General features: G+C 54.8%; 1 protein-coding gene across 1 annotated transcript in view; it reads left to right on the top strand.

The window, feature by feature from the left end:
• The window catches only part of CCDC88C (coiled-coil and HOOK domain protein 88C), a 124,202-nt gene extending 110,490 nt beyond the window's left edge, over nucleotides 1-13,712 (top strand). Inside the window, exons 26-30 of the mRNA XM_036097516.2 lie at nucleotides 431-619; nucleotides 3,230-3,295; nucleotides 6,093-6,161; nucleotides 7,814-8,103; nucleotides 11,372-13,712. Coding sequence (XP_035953409.2) covers nucleotides 431-619; nucleotides 3,230-3,295; nucleotides 6,093-6,161; nucleotides 7,814-8,103; nucleotides 11,372-12,391 — 1,634 coding nt within the window. The 3' untranslated portion in view covers nucleotides 12,392-13,712. The remainder of the gene's footprint in view (nucleotides 1-430; nucleotides 620-3,229; nucleotides 3,296-6,092; nucleotides 6,162-7,813; nucleotides 8,104-11,371) is intronic.
• The last annotated feature ends 200 nt before the right edge of the window (nucleotides 13,713-13,912 follow it).

Genomic DNA, 13,912 nt, shown 5'->3' with positions numbered 1-13,912 from the left:
CGTCCGTCCGTCCGTCCGTCCTGGACCTTCGGGGCCTTGGCTGCAGGCCTGGAGTGATCCTGAGCAGATGTCGTCAGGATCTTTTGAAATCGGGCATCTGAGTTACATGTCACATTGTTACACGACAGGCGTGCCCAGAGCTCACATGCTGGTCTTCTGGCAGTGGTTCATCCTCTTGAGTGCCTTATCTTGTCACAGCCTTGCAGGGCTCGCAGTCGGACCCATGCGTCGAGCCGGGGCCAGCCTCTCTGCACGCCCCCCCCACCCCCCGCCGGGCCTGTAGCCAGGGCCCTCCTGCTGACACCGCAGCCCAGCTTCTGTCCTTGTGGTCCGTGCGCTCCGGTGCCCCTGCTTCTAGGCCTCGGTGTGGTAGCCCAGCTTTGGCACGGGATTTTGCCGCCCCGTTTCTCAATGTCCTTCTCTGCCCCAGGCCCTGGGGACCTAAAACCAAAGCAAGGGTCCCCGCACAGAGGCAGCCTTGACCGCACGGACGCCTCCGCTGACCCAGCCATGAAGCTCTGGCCCTTGGAGCTGAGCTCGCGGACCTGTTCGACCTCAGCCATCACTACAACCCCTTCCAGCTCCACCCCCCTCACCCGGCACCCAGGCCGCACCAAAGGTGAGTCGTGGGCCCCTCCGGAAGAAGAGGGATGCGCGCCCGGGGTCCTTCCTGAAGACCCCCGGGCTCACAGAGACAGGCGGTAAGCAGGGCGCTGGGGCTAGAGACGAGCTTTGCCATCACGTAGGCACGGCTTCTGCCTGTCGGCTGTGTGACGTGGGGCAGACAACCTCACCCCCTAGAGGCCCGATCCTAAGCCACTCTCACCACCACTGTTCAGGAATTGGTGGCACCCAGTCGCTCCAGAAGGGAGGCGAACTGCAGTTTGGGCTAAAAGCACACAACGCCCTCACCCCACGTTGGTAGGAGTTCGGGGGTTATTCTCTATGGAGGAAATGTGAGAGTGTCTCTGAACCTGGAGGTGGCTTGCGAGAGCGGGAGGCAGGTCTCCTTCGCTGAGAACAAGGGGATTCGGGGAAGGGTTTACACAGCGAACCTCTCCCAGGGGGCCAGTAGCCGTGCGTGGTCACAGCTTTAGACGTGAGACTAAGATGTTCTTCAAGCCATCTGATAAGCTTGAGAAATTCCCCACAGAACGAACGGCTCAGTCAGATCTTGTCAAGTGAAGCCTCTGGAAGTTCGGGGATCCCCGGACCCCTGAGGAGATCCTCCACCAGTAGTCCGGGATAGGTGAGGTGGTTCTCCCCACGAAACAGGAACGGGATGCTGTAAAAGAGAGCAGTTAAGGGAAAGGCATTTGCAAATCTAAAAGACGCAAACAGAAAGGAAGATAAAGCCTAAAACTAAAGAAGACTGTTCTGCTTGTAACTTAGAAACATGAGAGTATCCGAAGCAATATCTGGCAGAGCCGGAAGGGGGGTGCCTCTCAGGCGTTGGGAATCGGAGAGAACTGGGAAGGATGATTGTGTTTTTGTCATCACCCCACCCACTCGACTCTTGGAACCTGGCTGTGCAGAACCTTGCTGGGACAGGCAGAGCACATAGGGTTCCCACCCTCAGGGCGCACCTGGGTTAGCGTCGTGACCTTGCTCACAAGTCACAAACACCCCTGGGGAGAGGAGAGGAGTGAGCACAAGGCCGCCAGGCAGTCCTTCTCCACTCCCAGCCAGACCCTGGAAGCGGCAGTCGCTTTCTGCTGGAGGTCAGGGGAACGGGGCGGCGTGCCAGCTGGGACAGGCAGTCAGCAGTCCCCCCCCCCCCCCTCCACCACCACCCCCTTCTCCCAGGCTTGGGGTGCAGAAGCCCTGCCTGGTCTCAGAGCGGGGGCTGGGGACTCCCATCTCCCCTCGGACTTCAGCGGCCTTTGTGGCTCAAGGTCCAGCCCTTCAGACTAAGTCACGGGCCGTGTGAGCCTAGATCCCATTCATAAACAAGAGCCCGAGCCCCAAAACACCTCTGGCCGTCCCTACACCTGCAGAGCCCTGCGGGAAGGTCGGTCACCGCTGCAGACCCCACCCCGGCCACGCGATTTCCTGGCAGCCTGTTCCCACACTCCCGCGTTCATGGCCACAGTGGGCACATAGCCAGCTTCACGTGGAAGGAAACCCCCTTAGAGTCAGCCATTTCTTTAAGTCCGTCTGGTTTCTTTTAGAGCAGAATTTAACAAACAGGATCTGGGCCCTATGGAGTTGCCTTGGCTTCCAGGTCCTTTTCAGTAAAGGAAGATAGGACACATACATATTACTGGTTTGTGTCAATATTTCCAATTCAGGTTTAACATTACAGGGATTTCATATTTGCGTGTCCTTTTCTTTACGGAATGCTTGTCTCCTGAAACATTGATTTTTTTTTTCCCCCCCAAAAAATAGGCAATAATGGTTTAAAAAGTAATCCTACCAGTGCTACCAGTCACCATAAACCCAGCAAGCAGTGTTTTCTCTGTAGCCCGTAGTCCTTAGATTATATTTCACTAAGGATGCTCTCACAGAGTTTTACATTCAAAGTTCACTGCAGATCAGTGTTTCTCCTTGCGTGATAATGCTAACAATCTGACAAGGTAAGGTTTGTTCCTGTTTCCAATTTTAGACTTTTTTCTTCGTAAATTAAGCCCTGTGTGTTTTAATGTGTAAAATAGATGAAAAAACCTGAATTACGTGAAAAGCTGTGCTTGGGTGCTCTAGGCCCCCTCTCCCCCTCAGTCCCCCCGACTCCATTCCCAAACTACCCTCTGGATAACCTTTTTTCTTAGTTCCTTGTTTATACACCCGGTGTTTCTTTTTGCAAAAATAAACCAAAATAGGGGCACCTGGGTGACTCCGTCGGTTAAGCGTCTGACTCTTGATCTCACCTCAGGTCTTGATCTCAAGGTTGTGAGTTCAAGCCCCACATTGGGCTCCATGCTGGGCTTGGAGCCTACTTAAACACAAACACACACATAAATAAATAAACAAAATCTGCACACCTTGTTTTTTTTCTACCTGGGCATACATCATGGAGATCTTTCTCACTCAGCCTTTTTATAGCTCTATACTGATGAAAGTGGCCACATCGCGATCTTTTCAACCACCCTACCTCCAGCGTTGATTCCTAGAAGTAGGATTGTCATGCCAAAGGACAGATAAAAAATATACTTTTCCTAAATAAGAGTCTGTAGTTGTTCCAAGTGTTCCAGAAAACCCTATCTTAATAACCAGCGACTTTCCACCATAGGCTGTAATTCAGACGACAGCTTCTGTGACCTGTCCCTGGAGCTGGATTTCAACCACAGGCAGCACGGTGAGTGCTCAGTGTGTCGCGCCCTTGGGCCTGGCGTCTCAGACTGGTTTTCATCAACAGTACTTTTCCTTCAAGCTCAGTCCCCTGTGGAAAACAGGTAGACATGAAGTTGTTGTGTTGAAGCGAGAATGGGGGGGCAGGGGGTGCCCTGCAGCCTCCTTCCTGCCCTACCCAGGGGCCTGGGCATGTGACTTCTGCTTCCATACCTCCGTGACAGGGAAGTCACCACCTGCAGAGTGTCCCACTCTATAGGCTCCAACTCCCCTTGTTTGAAAGTGCCCCTCAGGTTTGCCAGGACATTCTGCCGACCCCCACCGGGAGCACTGATTGCAGGGAGGCCTCTCACTGTCCTCACTTGGATTTTAGTTGTCCAGAGTAGCTCGGAGTTTTGTGTGGCCTTAGAAATTGTTAGAAGCGCTCGGCCATTTGACTTAGATATATTTTAAGTTTCTGCAGAAGGGAAACAGTGAATTATACCAGCCTTCTTTTAAAAATTAAAAGCTGCTTTGGGCTTTTACAATTTTTTGAAAAACAAAAATCCTAGAAGAGTGGGAAAATAATTCTTAAAAAAAAAAAACTCAGAAAGCTCACAGCTGTTTACTTCTAAGCAACAATAAATGTGGGAGCTAGCATAATCTCCTGCCTTAGTCATTGTCTTTTTTTTTTTTTAAAGATTTTGAGAGTGAGAGCAGGATTTGGGGGGGTGGTAGGGCAGAGGGAGAGGGAGAGAGAATCCCAAGCAGACTCCCAGCTGAGCACAGAGCCCAACTTGGGGCACCATGTCACGACCCCGAGATCACGACCTGAGCCAAAATCAACAGTCGGACACTTAACCGACTGAGCCACCCAGGCGCCCCTCCTATCCTAGTCATTGTCTTAAACGTTTTATGATGCTGATAATTCATAAGGATACAGACACCGGCACTGGGCGTGAGAAAATACAGGCTCTGTGGCAGAAGAGTTTAACGCACGGCCCTCGTGTCGTCACACCAAGGGGAGGGGAACACACCGGGGGGTATTGTTAAGGCGAGCTGAGGAGCCCGATCAATGCTACAACAGGTGACCGCCGAGGGGTTTTCTTCCTAAGTACTCTCTTTTTTTTTTTTTTTTTTTTAAAGATTTTATTTATTCATTTGAGATAGAGCATGAGGAGGGGGAGAGGGAGAAGCAGGACCCCCGCTGAGCCAGGAGCCTGATGCGGGGCTCGATCCCAGGACCCTGGGATCATGACCCAAGCCGAAGGCAGACGCCTAACCATCTGGGCCACCCAGGCACCCCCCTAAGTACTCTAAAGCACTCTGATTCCTCCAGCTTTTCTTAGCAGGGAAAAAAAGGAAAAGCAGTTTTCAAAGTGGTACCTGAATAAACAAAAGTACTTTGGGGGCTAGGGGACTCCTGGCTGGCTCAGTCAGTTAAACGTCCGCCTTTGGCTCAGGTCATGATCTCGGGGGCCTGGGATCGAGCCCCATGTCAGGCTCCCTGCTCAGTGGGGAGTCTGCCTCTCCCTCGGCTTCCCTCCCCACCATGCTCTCCTCTCTCTCAAATCAAGTTTTTTTTTTTTTTAAGTGCTTTGGGTCCTATTGATTTGTATTACAGTTTTAATGAAACTTCATTCTTTTTCAAAGAGAGATGTGCATTTTTCGTGTCAGTTTTTCCCTTCTCGAAGAGGGGACTTACTCTGCTTTTATGCTTTTTGCGAAAACCAAGTATTTTTTGGCTCCTCCCCAAACCCCCTTTGTTAATAAGAGTTTTCCAGATGCCTGGTATTTGCAGAGTGCACCAGCACTTGGGAACCAGGCGCCCTATAGACCCAATCAAAAGGAAAGTGTCCCCGGGGGTGCGATGAGCAGAGCACCTCCCAGCGAATCTCCAGTTCTCCGTGCAGTTCAGCTCAACAGCCGCTGTGCGCTAAGAGGGATGCTGGGAAGACGGAAGTGCAGTTCCTGTCCCCCAGGGGTCCGTGGTCCAGCAGGACAGATGCTGGTGCGGGGCCGGCTGGCAGGGCTCCTGCAAGAGTGGACCGGGAGAAGCAGGTCTGCAGGCCTTGAAGGGGCAGCTGCCCTTTGCGGGGGTGAAGCCACCCCTCCTGCCGCCGGGCTCGGCCTGCGACCTGAGAGCTGCCACACACCTCCTCGGGTGGGCACCGACAGCAGCCGCGAGGGCTGGTTTCTCCGGCCCTTGTCACTGTACGGCTCGATTTTTCCCTTGGGGGTAAATGTGAATTTGAGACAGGGGAAGCAAGGAGCTGACGGACGACAGACGACCAGGGAAAGCCAGCTCTCCTCCTCCTCCTCCTCCGGGTCCCAGCACTGCTCCCGGGGATCACCGGAGTGCTGGTGCCCTGTGCGCAGGCGCAGGCCCCCCTGTACACCCTGCTGTTTCCCGGCTCCCACCCTCACCAGGTCTCACGTGGGTTCCAGAAAGCTCTATGCAGTCATAGGAGTGGGTACTCCCACCCCAGCCACTGGCTTACCCCGAGCCACCCTTCTTTTCGGTCTGCTTGCTGTACTAGAGTCGGTGCGAGATTTCTTTTAAGTCCTAGCCGTAGACCTAATAAAAACAGTGCTAGTTGTTGTTTCTGGATCGCCTGCTGGATGCCATGCCTCGCACCCAAGTTGGCGAAGCTGGATCTCCTGATGGGAGAGCATAGAGAATCCCAAAGTCCATCCTTCCTGAGGACGTCTGCCTTAACTTTGGCATAGAGCGGCTCTGTTATGCAGCCTTTCTCAAATTGGACGGTTCAGTCTGGGGCATGCCTGCCCCCTGACTGTTGAGGCTGGGTGTCCCTTCCTTTCAGTGTCCCGGCCAGACAGCTTGGAGAGCAGTCGGAATGCGTCCAGCGACAGCTCGCCTCTTAACCTGAAAGGTAGGTCAGCCTTGGCTTCCACGCACGTTTCGTTGTATTCGGGTCTTTGGATCTGGGCTCATTTATTTTTAGAGTTAAAGCGGTAACACGGGATTCTCCGCTGCATCTTGCATTTGCATGTATAGTCCACATCATGCGGTTTCAGGCACAGACCTGGACGTCTGAGTGAATCCCTTTACCCCCAGAGACTAGCCCAGAGCACCCGGGCACAGCACCCTTGCTCTGAATCCAAGCTACCTCATCTTTCAAATGGGTGTAGTAACTGTAGTTCCATCCGTGGGGGCCAGAGAGCACGGTTGGACGGCTTTGATTCTTTTACATGTCTTAACTTTGTCGTATAGTGCACAATATCGACTGTCTGAATGAACACTTCTGTGCGTTTAAAAAGAATGTGTATGTTGTCTCAAGACTAGAAACTTTTCAGAGATTATTTTTCTCTTAGCATGCATATGACCAGCCCCTAGAAGACCCTGGCATGGAACAGGCACTAAACAAACCTTTAATGAATGGATGACACCTAATGTGTGTGGTGCCTTATAGCAATTAGTATTAAAGAATAATTTGAACTTCGCTAGAAGCTTTCCACTTTTATCTCAAGTTATTTTATTTTTAAATGCCAGACTGAGAAAGGGGAAGCCTCCTACACTGTTGGTGGGAATGCAAGCTGGTGCAGCCACTCTGGAAAACAGTATGGAGCTTCCTCAAAAAGTTAAAAATAGAGCTACCCTACGACCCAGCAATTGCACTACTGGGCATTTACTCCAAAGACACAGATGTAGTGAAAAGAAGGGCCACATGCACCCCAATGCTCATAGCAGCAATGTCCGCAATACCCAAACTGTGGAAAGAGCCCAGATGTCCATCGACAGATGAATGGATAAAGAAGATGTGGTGTATATATACAATGGAATATTATGCAGCCATCAAAAAATTGAAATCTCGCCATTTGCAGTGATGTGGATAGAACTAGAAGGTATTATGCTAAGCAAAATAAGTCATCAGAGAAAGACAATTATCATGATTTCACTCATACATGGAATTTAAGAAACAAAACAGGAGCATAGGGGAAGTGAGGGAAAAATAAAACAATGAAATCAGAGAGGGAGGCAAACCATAAGAGACTCTTAACCATAGGAAACAAACAGGGTTGCTGGAGGGGAGGGAGGTAGGGCGATGGGGTAACTGGGTGATAGACATTAAGGAGAGCACGTGATGTAAAGAGCACTGGGTATTATATACAACTGATGAATCACTGAATTCTACCTCTGAAGCTAATAATATGCTATATGTTAATTGAATTTAAATAAAAATAATACCACATTGAAATTCTGAAGCTCTCAAAAAAAAAAAAAAAAAAGGCTCCACGTGCAGTGTAGAGCCTAATGTGGGGCTTGAACTCACGACCCTGAGATCAAGACCTGAGCTGAGAGCGAGATCAAGAGTCAGCCGCTTAACCAACCGAGCCACCCAGGTGCCCCTTTCCAGAATGTTCTCAACCTCAAAATCCCAGCTTGGGAGAAGTGCGCCCGGGTTCTCTCTGTTGGTGAATGCAAGGCAGCACAGAGCGCCCCCCCCCCCCGCCCCCAGAGGCAGGTGAGCCGGGGAGACAGACTCAGGTGTGTTCCTCTGTACCGCCCCGCCCCACCATCCAGGTTCATCCGACCAGCTCCACGGCAGGTCCGAGAGCTTCAGCAGCGAAGACCTGATCCCCAGCAGGGACGCGGTCACTCTGCCGCGGGATGCCAGCACCCCGGGACGCACCGCCCTCAGCCGCCATGAGTACCCCCCACCCCGGAACGGGCCTCTCCCCCAGGACGGCGTCCAGAAGAGAGGCGCCGCCCAGCCCCACGCAGGGGGCCGGCCCTGCCCTGCCTCCCCGAGCAGTGAGATGGTCACCCTGGAGGAGTTTCTGGAGGAGAGCAACCGGAGCTCCCCCACCCCTGTGAGTGGCCCAGGGCTTGGACGTGGCGCGCCTCTCTTCCCCCACCCTCTCCCCGCCTTAGGCCCTCCGGACAGAGACCTTGGCAGCAGAGTCCCAGAAGGGGGTGGGGCGGGGTGGCGCGGCCTGGGTGTGAAGCTGGCGTGGGGGGAGAAGGATGCCCCCTGGGGGGCAAGCCACGGCGCCCTGGCAGCCAACCCCACACCTCAGGGGCTGTCTGCTCCATCTGTGGCGTGAGCGGGCAGGAATTTGTTGCCGGCATGGAGGGCAGGGATGGGGTGGTGTGCCCACCCCTGGGAACCTCTGTCAAGCTAGGGCCAGCGCCCGACTTGGTAGGGTGACGATCCCACAGTAGCTTCCGTGACGGAGCCCTGAGTTACCCACTCGCCCCGAGCCTTCAGCAGCAGAGGTCGGTGGACTGTTTCTGGAAAGGGCCGGCTAGTAAATGTCTTCGGCTTTCGGGGCCCTCAGTCTCTAGGCAAGCTCTCAGCTCTGCCGTTTCAGTGCGAACACAGATGGAGCCCATCTATCGGCGAACGGCCATGGCTGCGGGCCCACAAAACTGTACTCACGGACAGTGACATTTTGAATTTCGTATGATTTTCACGTGTCACGTAAGGCTCTTGTTTTTTTAAAAAAAATTTCATTGATCATTTAAAAATGTAAAAACTATTTTTAGCTCGTAGGCCGTGCAAGAACTCGTGGCAAACTGAGATTGCGCCACAGCTGGAGTTTGCTGACCTGCCTTCTGCACCTCTGACCCCCAGACGTCCCGGGCATGAGGGTCCCCTCCTCTGTCCCCTTTCCAGGGTCTCAGGTCAGCTTTTCGGAAGCTCCAGGCGTGTCTTTTGCACACTCTGCCTGACTTCAGTCGTCGGAGCAGTTGGCTTACTAGACACGTGAACATGCTCTCTTGCAGTTGAGATCTTTTAAGGATTTTTAATGCTTCCAGGATTCCGTCTCATTCTCCTTAAATAGTTGAACTTTCCTTAGCCACACGGTGAGCTCTGTGACCCACATTAGTAGGCCGTGGTGGAACACAGTTTTGTTCAGGAGCTGTTCACTGAGCACCTACTGTGTGTTACGCAGTGTCTTGTTCAGTAGCTGTTCACTGAGCACCTACTGTGTGTTACGCAGTGTCTTGTTCAGTAGCTGTTCACTGAGCACCTACTGTGTGTTACGCAGTGTGCCTGTAGTGCTTGCTCCCGAGAAACGAAGCAAACCAGGGAATGGCAGGCTTTTCCGGCATACTCGCTGGTGCCGAGTCTCCTGGTTGGCCCTGAAAGGAAATGGAAAACGTGGTCCCTGCCCTCCCTCCGTTTATATTTCCGTCTGGCGAGCACTTACTCCATGCCCCGGGAGTTGGAGAAACCAGACAGACGCCCTGCTGCTTTCAGGAAGTTTATGGTCTGCTCGGCGGCTCCCAGACTCACCGGGCGGCCTTGCCAGGACACAGGCTGCCCCCCAGAGCTTCGGGCTGCGTGGGTCTGAGGTGGGGCTCCCTGAGGATCTGCAGCCGTACTGGCTTCCCACATGATGCTCTGGCTGTCAGCGTGTGTCCAGGCATCCCACACTGAGAAGCCCCGATTTGGTGGAATAAATGAGAGTAGTCCAGAAAGTAGGGCTGCCTGCAATTGGGAGGCTTTCTCTCTCCACCCTTTTCTGACTATGTACCTGTCACAGTGAGTTTCCTTTCCCTTTTCAGATTTCGGGGGGGGGGGCGGGGTTCCCATGCAAGCGACGGGGCCCCATCCTGCTCCGCTCAGACCTGTCCCTCGTAGTCCTTGTTCCTCACTCACACTCCATATCCTCACCTGTCCCTTTTCAGCCTAAACAAGCCCGAAATAATCTCACTGCGGCAGTTCGTGCTGGGAGCTGACGTGTGGCCCTGGAGAGCCATGCTTACCTCTCCGCCTGCCCGGGATGTGCGCCCCCTGCCAGCCCCACGCACCCGACCCTTCCCACCCTCCCCTGACCAGCCCCAGAGAAGTCACAGCTTGCCCCACCCATGCCTGTACTCCCTGAGTATTGATAATGCTGGGGGGGGGGGTCTCAAAATGGGCCCCCTGGGGGTGCACATCCAAGAATTAAAAACTCACGGCAGGGACCCAGAGACCCAGCCAGACAGCAGTAGGCGTTCATCCCTAGTCTGCTCTCTGGATGCAGGACCTGTGGAAACCCTATGGCTTCAGCTTCCTTATTTATTAAAGATTGTTTAGCCCAACCTTAAACAGCCTTGCAAGGTTGCTTTGAAAATGAAGGGAGGTTTTGGTTTCTTGGTGATGACACACGCGCTTCTTAGCACGGTGCCTGGCACGCAGGAAGTGCTCAAGAAATGGTTCCTGTCAGTGTTAACATCGCAGGGTCTTCCCACGTCCTCCACCAAAATCTGCGGCTTCGAAGGAGTATCCAGGGACAGGGTGTGTCTCTGGCAAGTTGAGCATCCAGCTCTTTCCAGGGGCCAGGAGCTGCTGGCAGGTGCAGACGGCTTCTGAGCTCTGTTCCCCCCCCCCCCCCCCCGGCCCCACTCCCACCTGCCCTGTGAGTGTACTTCTTTTCCCTGTTTGGCAGGGTCCGTCAGCCTAAGGAGGAACCTGCGCGTGGCTCCTCCAGGCTCTGAGGTCCTGACAGAAGGCTGAAGTAACCGAGCAGCATCATAGCCCCGGCCTCTGGTGGCTCTGCGTGTCTGCAGGGTGGTGGCCGGGGGGGACGGTGCCTTGGGAGCAGGCTGGTGGGCCGGGCCATCCCATGCCCCCCGTTCCCCCCCGGCAGCCTCACTGTCCCGGGCAGTCTGCCCCGTGCCTGCCTCTCATGTGTGGCCGTGGTCTGAGCGGCAGGCAGGGGTCTGGCTTTTCAGGAGCTGCTCTTGTTCTCCTTCCTCCGTGGCCCCAGACGAAGCCCTTGCGGCGTGCCTGAGCGCGGTGGGCTGACTGGGGAAGCAGGCGCAGGGCTTCCGGTCAGCTTCCTCCTCCTGCCCCGCCAGGGAGAGCAGCGAGAGCAGATGGGAGCGGCTGGCTGTGGTCAGGCTTACAGCCCCGACCTTGCCGTGGCGTGGAGGAGCTTTGCGGGAAGTCCTTCCCCTCTTGGACATGTTTTCTTGTTTGTAAAGTTAGGGGGTTGTCACAGTGGCTTCTGGGGTTCTCTCCCTGCTGATCCACGTATTGCCCCCCAATCCGGACCAGGGGACATCCTGGGGGGGTGGGGGGAGGGCTGTCCCAGCCCCGGCCTGGCCCTCGTGCCCACCTCTCACTTCTTCCTCTCTTCCCCGTAGGACACCCCCAGTTGCCGGGATGACCTGCTAAGTGACTACTTCAGAAAGGCCAGCGATCTCCCGGCCATTGGAGGCCAGCCAGGACCACCTACCAGGAAAGAAGGGGCCAAGATGCCCACCAGCTTCGTGGCCCCTACCATCAAGATGGCCGTCAACACCTCTGAGGGGAAGCTGCTGAAGCCCGGGCAGTATGTGAAACCAAACTTCAGACCCGCTGAGGCCGAGGCTCTGCCCAGTGCCCCCCCGAGGCAGGTCCAGCCTCCCCAGAGCCTGTCTCTGGGCAGACCCCGGCAGGCCGCGATGCCCCCGACGTCCCACACGCCTGCCGGCCGGAGCGCGTCCCTGAGCCGGGCCTTCAGCCTGGCCTCTGCCGACCTTCTCCGAGCCAGTGGGCCAGAGGCTTGCAAACAGGAAGCCCCTCAGAAGCTGGGGGGTCCTGACAGCTCAGGGGGCAAAGAAACGGGCAGCCATGTCCTGCAAAGCCCCACACCCCCCAGCTCCCACAGCCTGGCCCGGGAGCGGACCCCACTTGTGGGAAAGGCTGGCGGCTCTGGTCAGGGCCCAGCCCCCCGAAGCCGGCCCCCGGACATGAGGCGCTTCTCACTGGCTCCCCCAAAGGAGGAGAGACTGGCCCCCCTGCAGCAGTCCGCCACGGCCCCAGCCATCGCCACTGGGGGTGGCGGTCCCTGCAGCAGCAGCAGCTCCCAGACCCAGCACTTCCCAGCGGCCGCAGCGCCGGCCACCAGGACCAAACCCCAGACGCCCCCGCACGCGGCAGAGGTGGCCACCATCGCCCCTGTCCGGGGGCCGCTCAGCCTCTCCGAGGGTGATGGGGTCCCAAGGCAAGGCCACAGTGAGGGGCTCCCTGCCAAGAGCCCGGGTAGGTCTCCTGACTTGGCTCCCCACACGAGCCGGGCCCCTGAGGACTTCAGCCGCGGAAGCAGCTTGAAGAGCACGCCCGCGTCCCCCGAGCCTGGTGGGGACCAGCAGACGGTGTGGTATGAGTACGGCTGCGTGTGACTCATCTGGCCCGGCAGCTCCTGGACCTTCAAACTACTGACTCACCTTCTAATTACGATGGCCTTTTCTTCCGTCTGCCTGTGGTGCCGGGAAAGGGTTTTAGAATGCGGACAGGGGTTCCTGGGCATCTCTCCTGCTTGTTTTGTTCATGAAAACACTGTGCCAAGCCCTAAGAGGATTACACTCGTGTGTGTGTGTGCGTGCGTGCGTGTGCGTGTGTTGTATCTATAGCCTCCAGGAACTGCTGTCTTTTGAACAAATCCACTTTAGCGTGGGGACACAGTACAGTGACGAAACTGATCACAGAGTAGACACTATTTGAGCGTGTTCCGGCAGAACACTCGTTTGCAACTTGTCGACCTCTCTTAAAGCACGCGTGTGTGTATGTGCGTGTGTGCAAACACACAGGTTCACATGGCCAAGCCCTCGTGGCTCTGGAAACTCCCTGCCCTCTTCCTAAAAGCCATTTGAGCCTAGGAGAAGTCCAGACTGGCCAAACTACAAAGAACTTGCGGACCTTGGGGAGACCCCAGAATGAGGATTGCTGCTGAAAACCGGGAGTGTGGCCACGCCATTCCTGGGGGTCCAAGCAATTCCCTTTTACTCCAGGGCCAAGGTCCCCTTCCAGGCAGGTGGCAGGTAGCCTCGGGCTTTGGCCACCCGCCTGCCGCCGGCTCTTGGACTCTGCACGGTGGGCTCTGGGGGCCCCACAGAGACCTGCCTTCCCTGGCTCGCTCTTCTCTGAACACTGGATCTGCTGGGGCTGGGGGCCGGGGCAGAGAGAAGCGCCTGCCTCAGCCCCCTCGCAGCAAGCGTATCGTGTACAGAGGGGAAGTGTGTGCGGGAGCGGGGTGCACGCCTGCCTAGTAACGTGGCTGCAACTTCTGCCCTTCCCCAATCTCAGATGAGAGATTGATTATTTCTGAATAACTTCTTGGGGTAGAAACCAAATTTCTTTTAATATATTACGTATATATGTACACACTCCTGTGAAATATATGTACTTTGAGGGGGATCTATTTATGTTCCATTGGGAGTCTCTCTTTTCTCTCAGGAATCTTACCTGCTGCTTTGTGTATTTGGTCAGATTCCTGACAAACGTTTTGTTTTCTGTTTAGTAAAGGTGCTCTTTCTGGGATGTACTAAACCTGGTGATTTTTTTTTTTAAGGTTTTTTTTTTTTTTTCTTTTGATTTAATATACTGAGCAAGAAATGGGACTGTTAACAAGATCAGTTGTAGGAGTGCTTTGGGTTGTGTGTTAAGTAGCCGTTCATTCTGGAACACAAGGACAGGATGGTAATAAAATGAAACGGCAGAGAATCGAGTCCTGGTTTTTCTCACTGGGCGATGCTGGTGGCATGGGACCGGCCGCCAGGGGCTCTCCTGGTGGCCCGCTTCACCTCCAAGAGCCTTCCCGGCCATCGGAACCCACAGCTCCCTTTGCCACCAGGTCAGAGAACACAAAAGAGCAAGGTTTTCGTGCTCACTATACAATGGCTTTTTCCCAGACTCGCGTTTAT

The sequence above is a fragment of the Halichoerus grypus genome, chromosome 8 (genome assembly GCF_964656455.1).
Source record: "Halichoerus grypus chromosome 8, mHalGry1.hap1.1, whole genome shotgun sequence".
NCBI classification, from domain to species: Eukaryota; Metazoa; Chordata; class Mammalia; order Carnivora; family Phocidae; genus Halichoerus; species Halichoerus grypus.
Note: the sequence above shows the minus strand (reverse complement) of the source record. Positions and strands in the feature narration are given on the sequence as shown.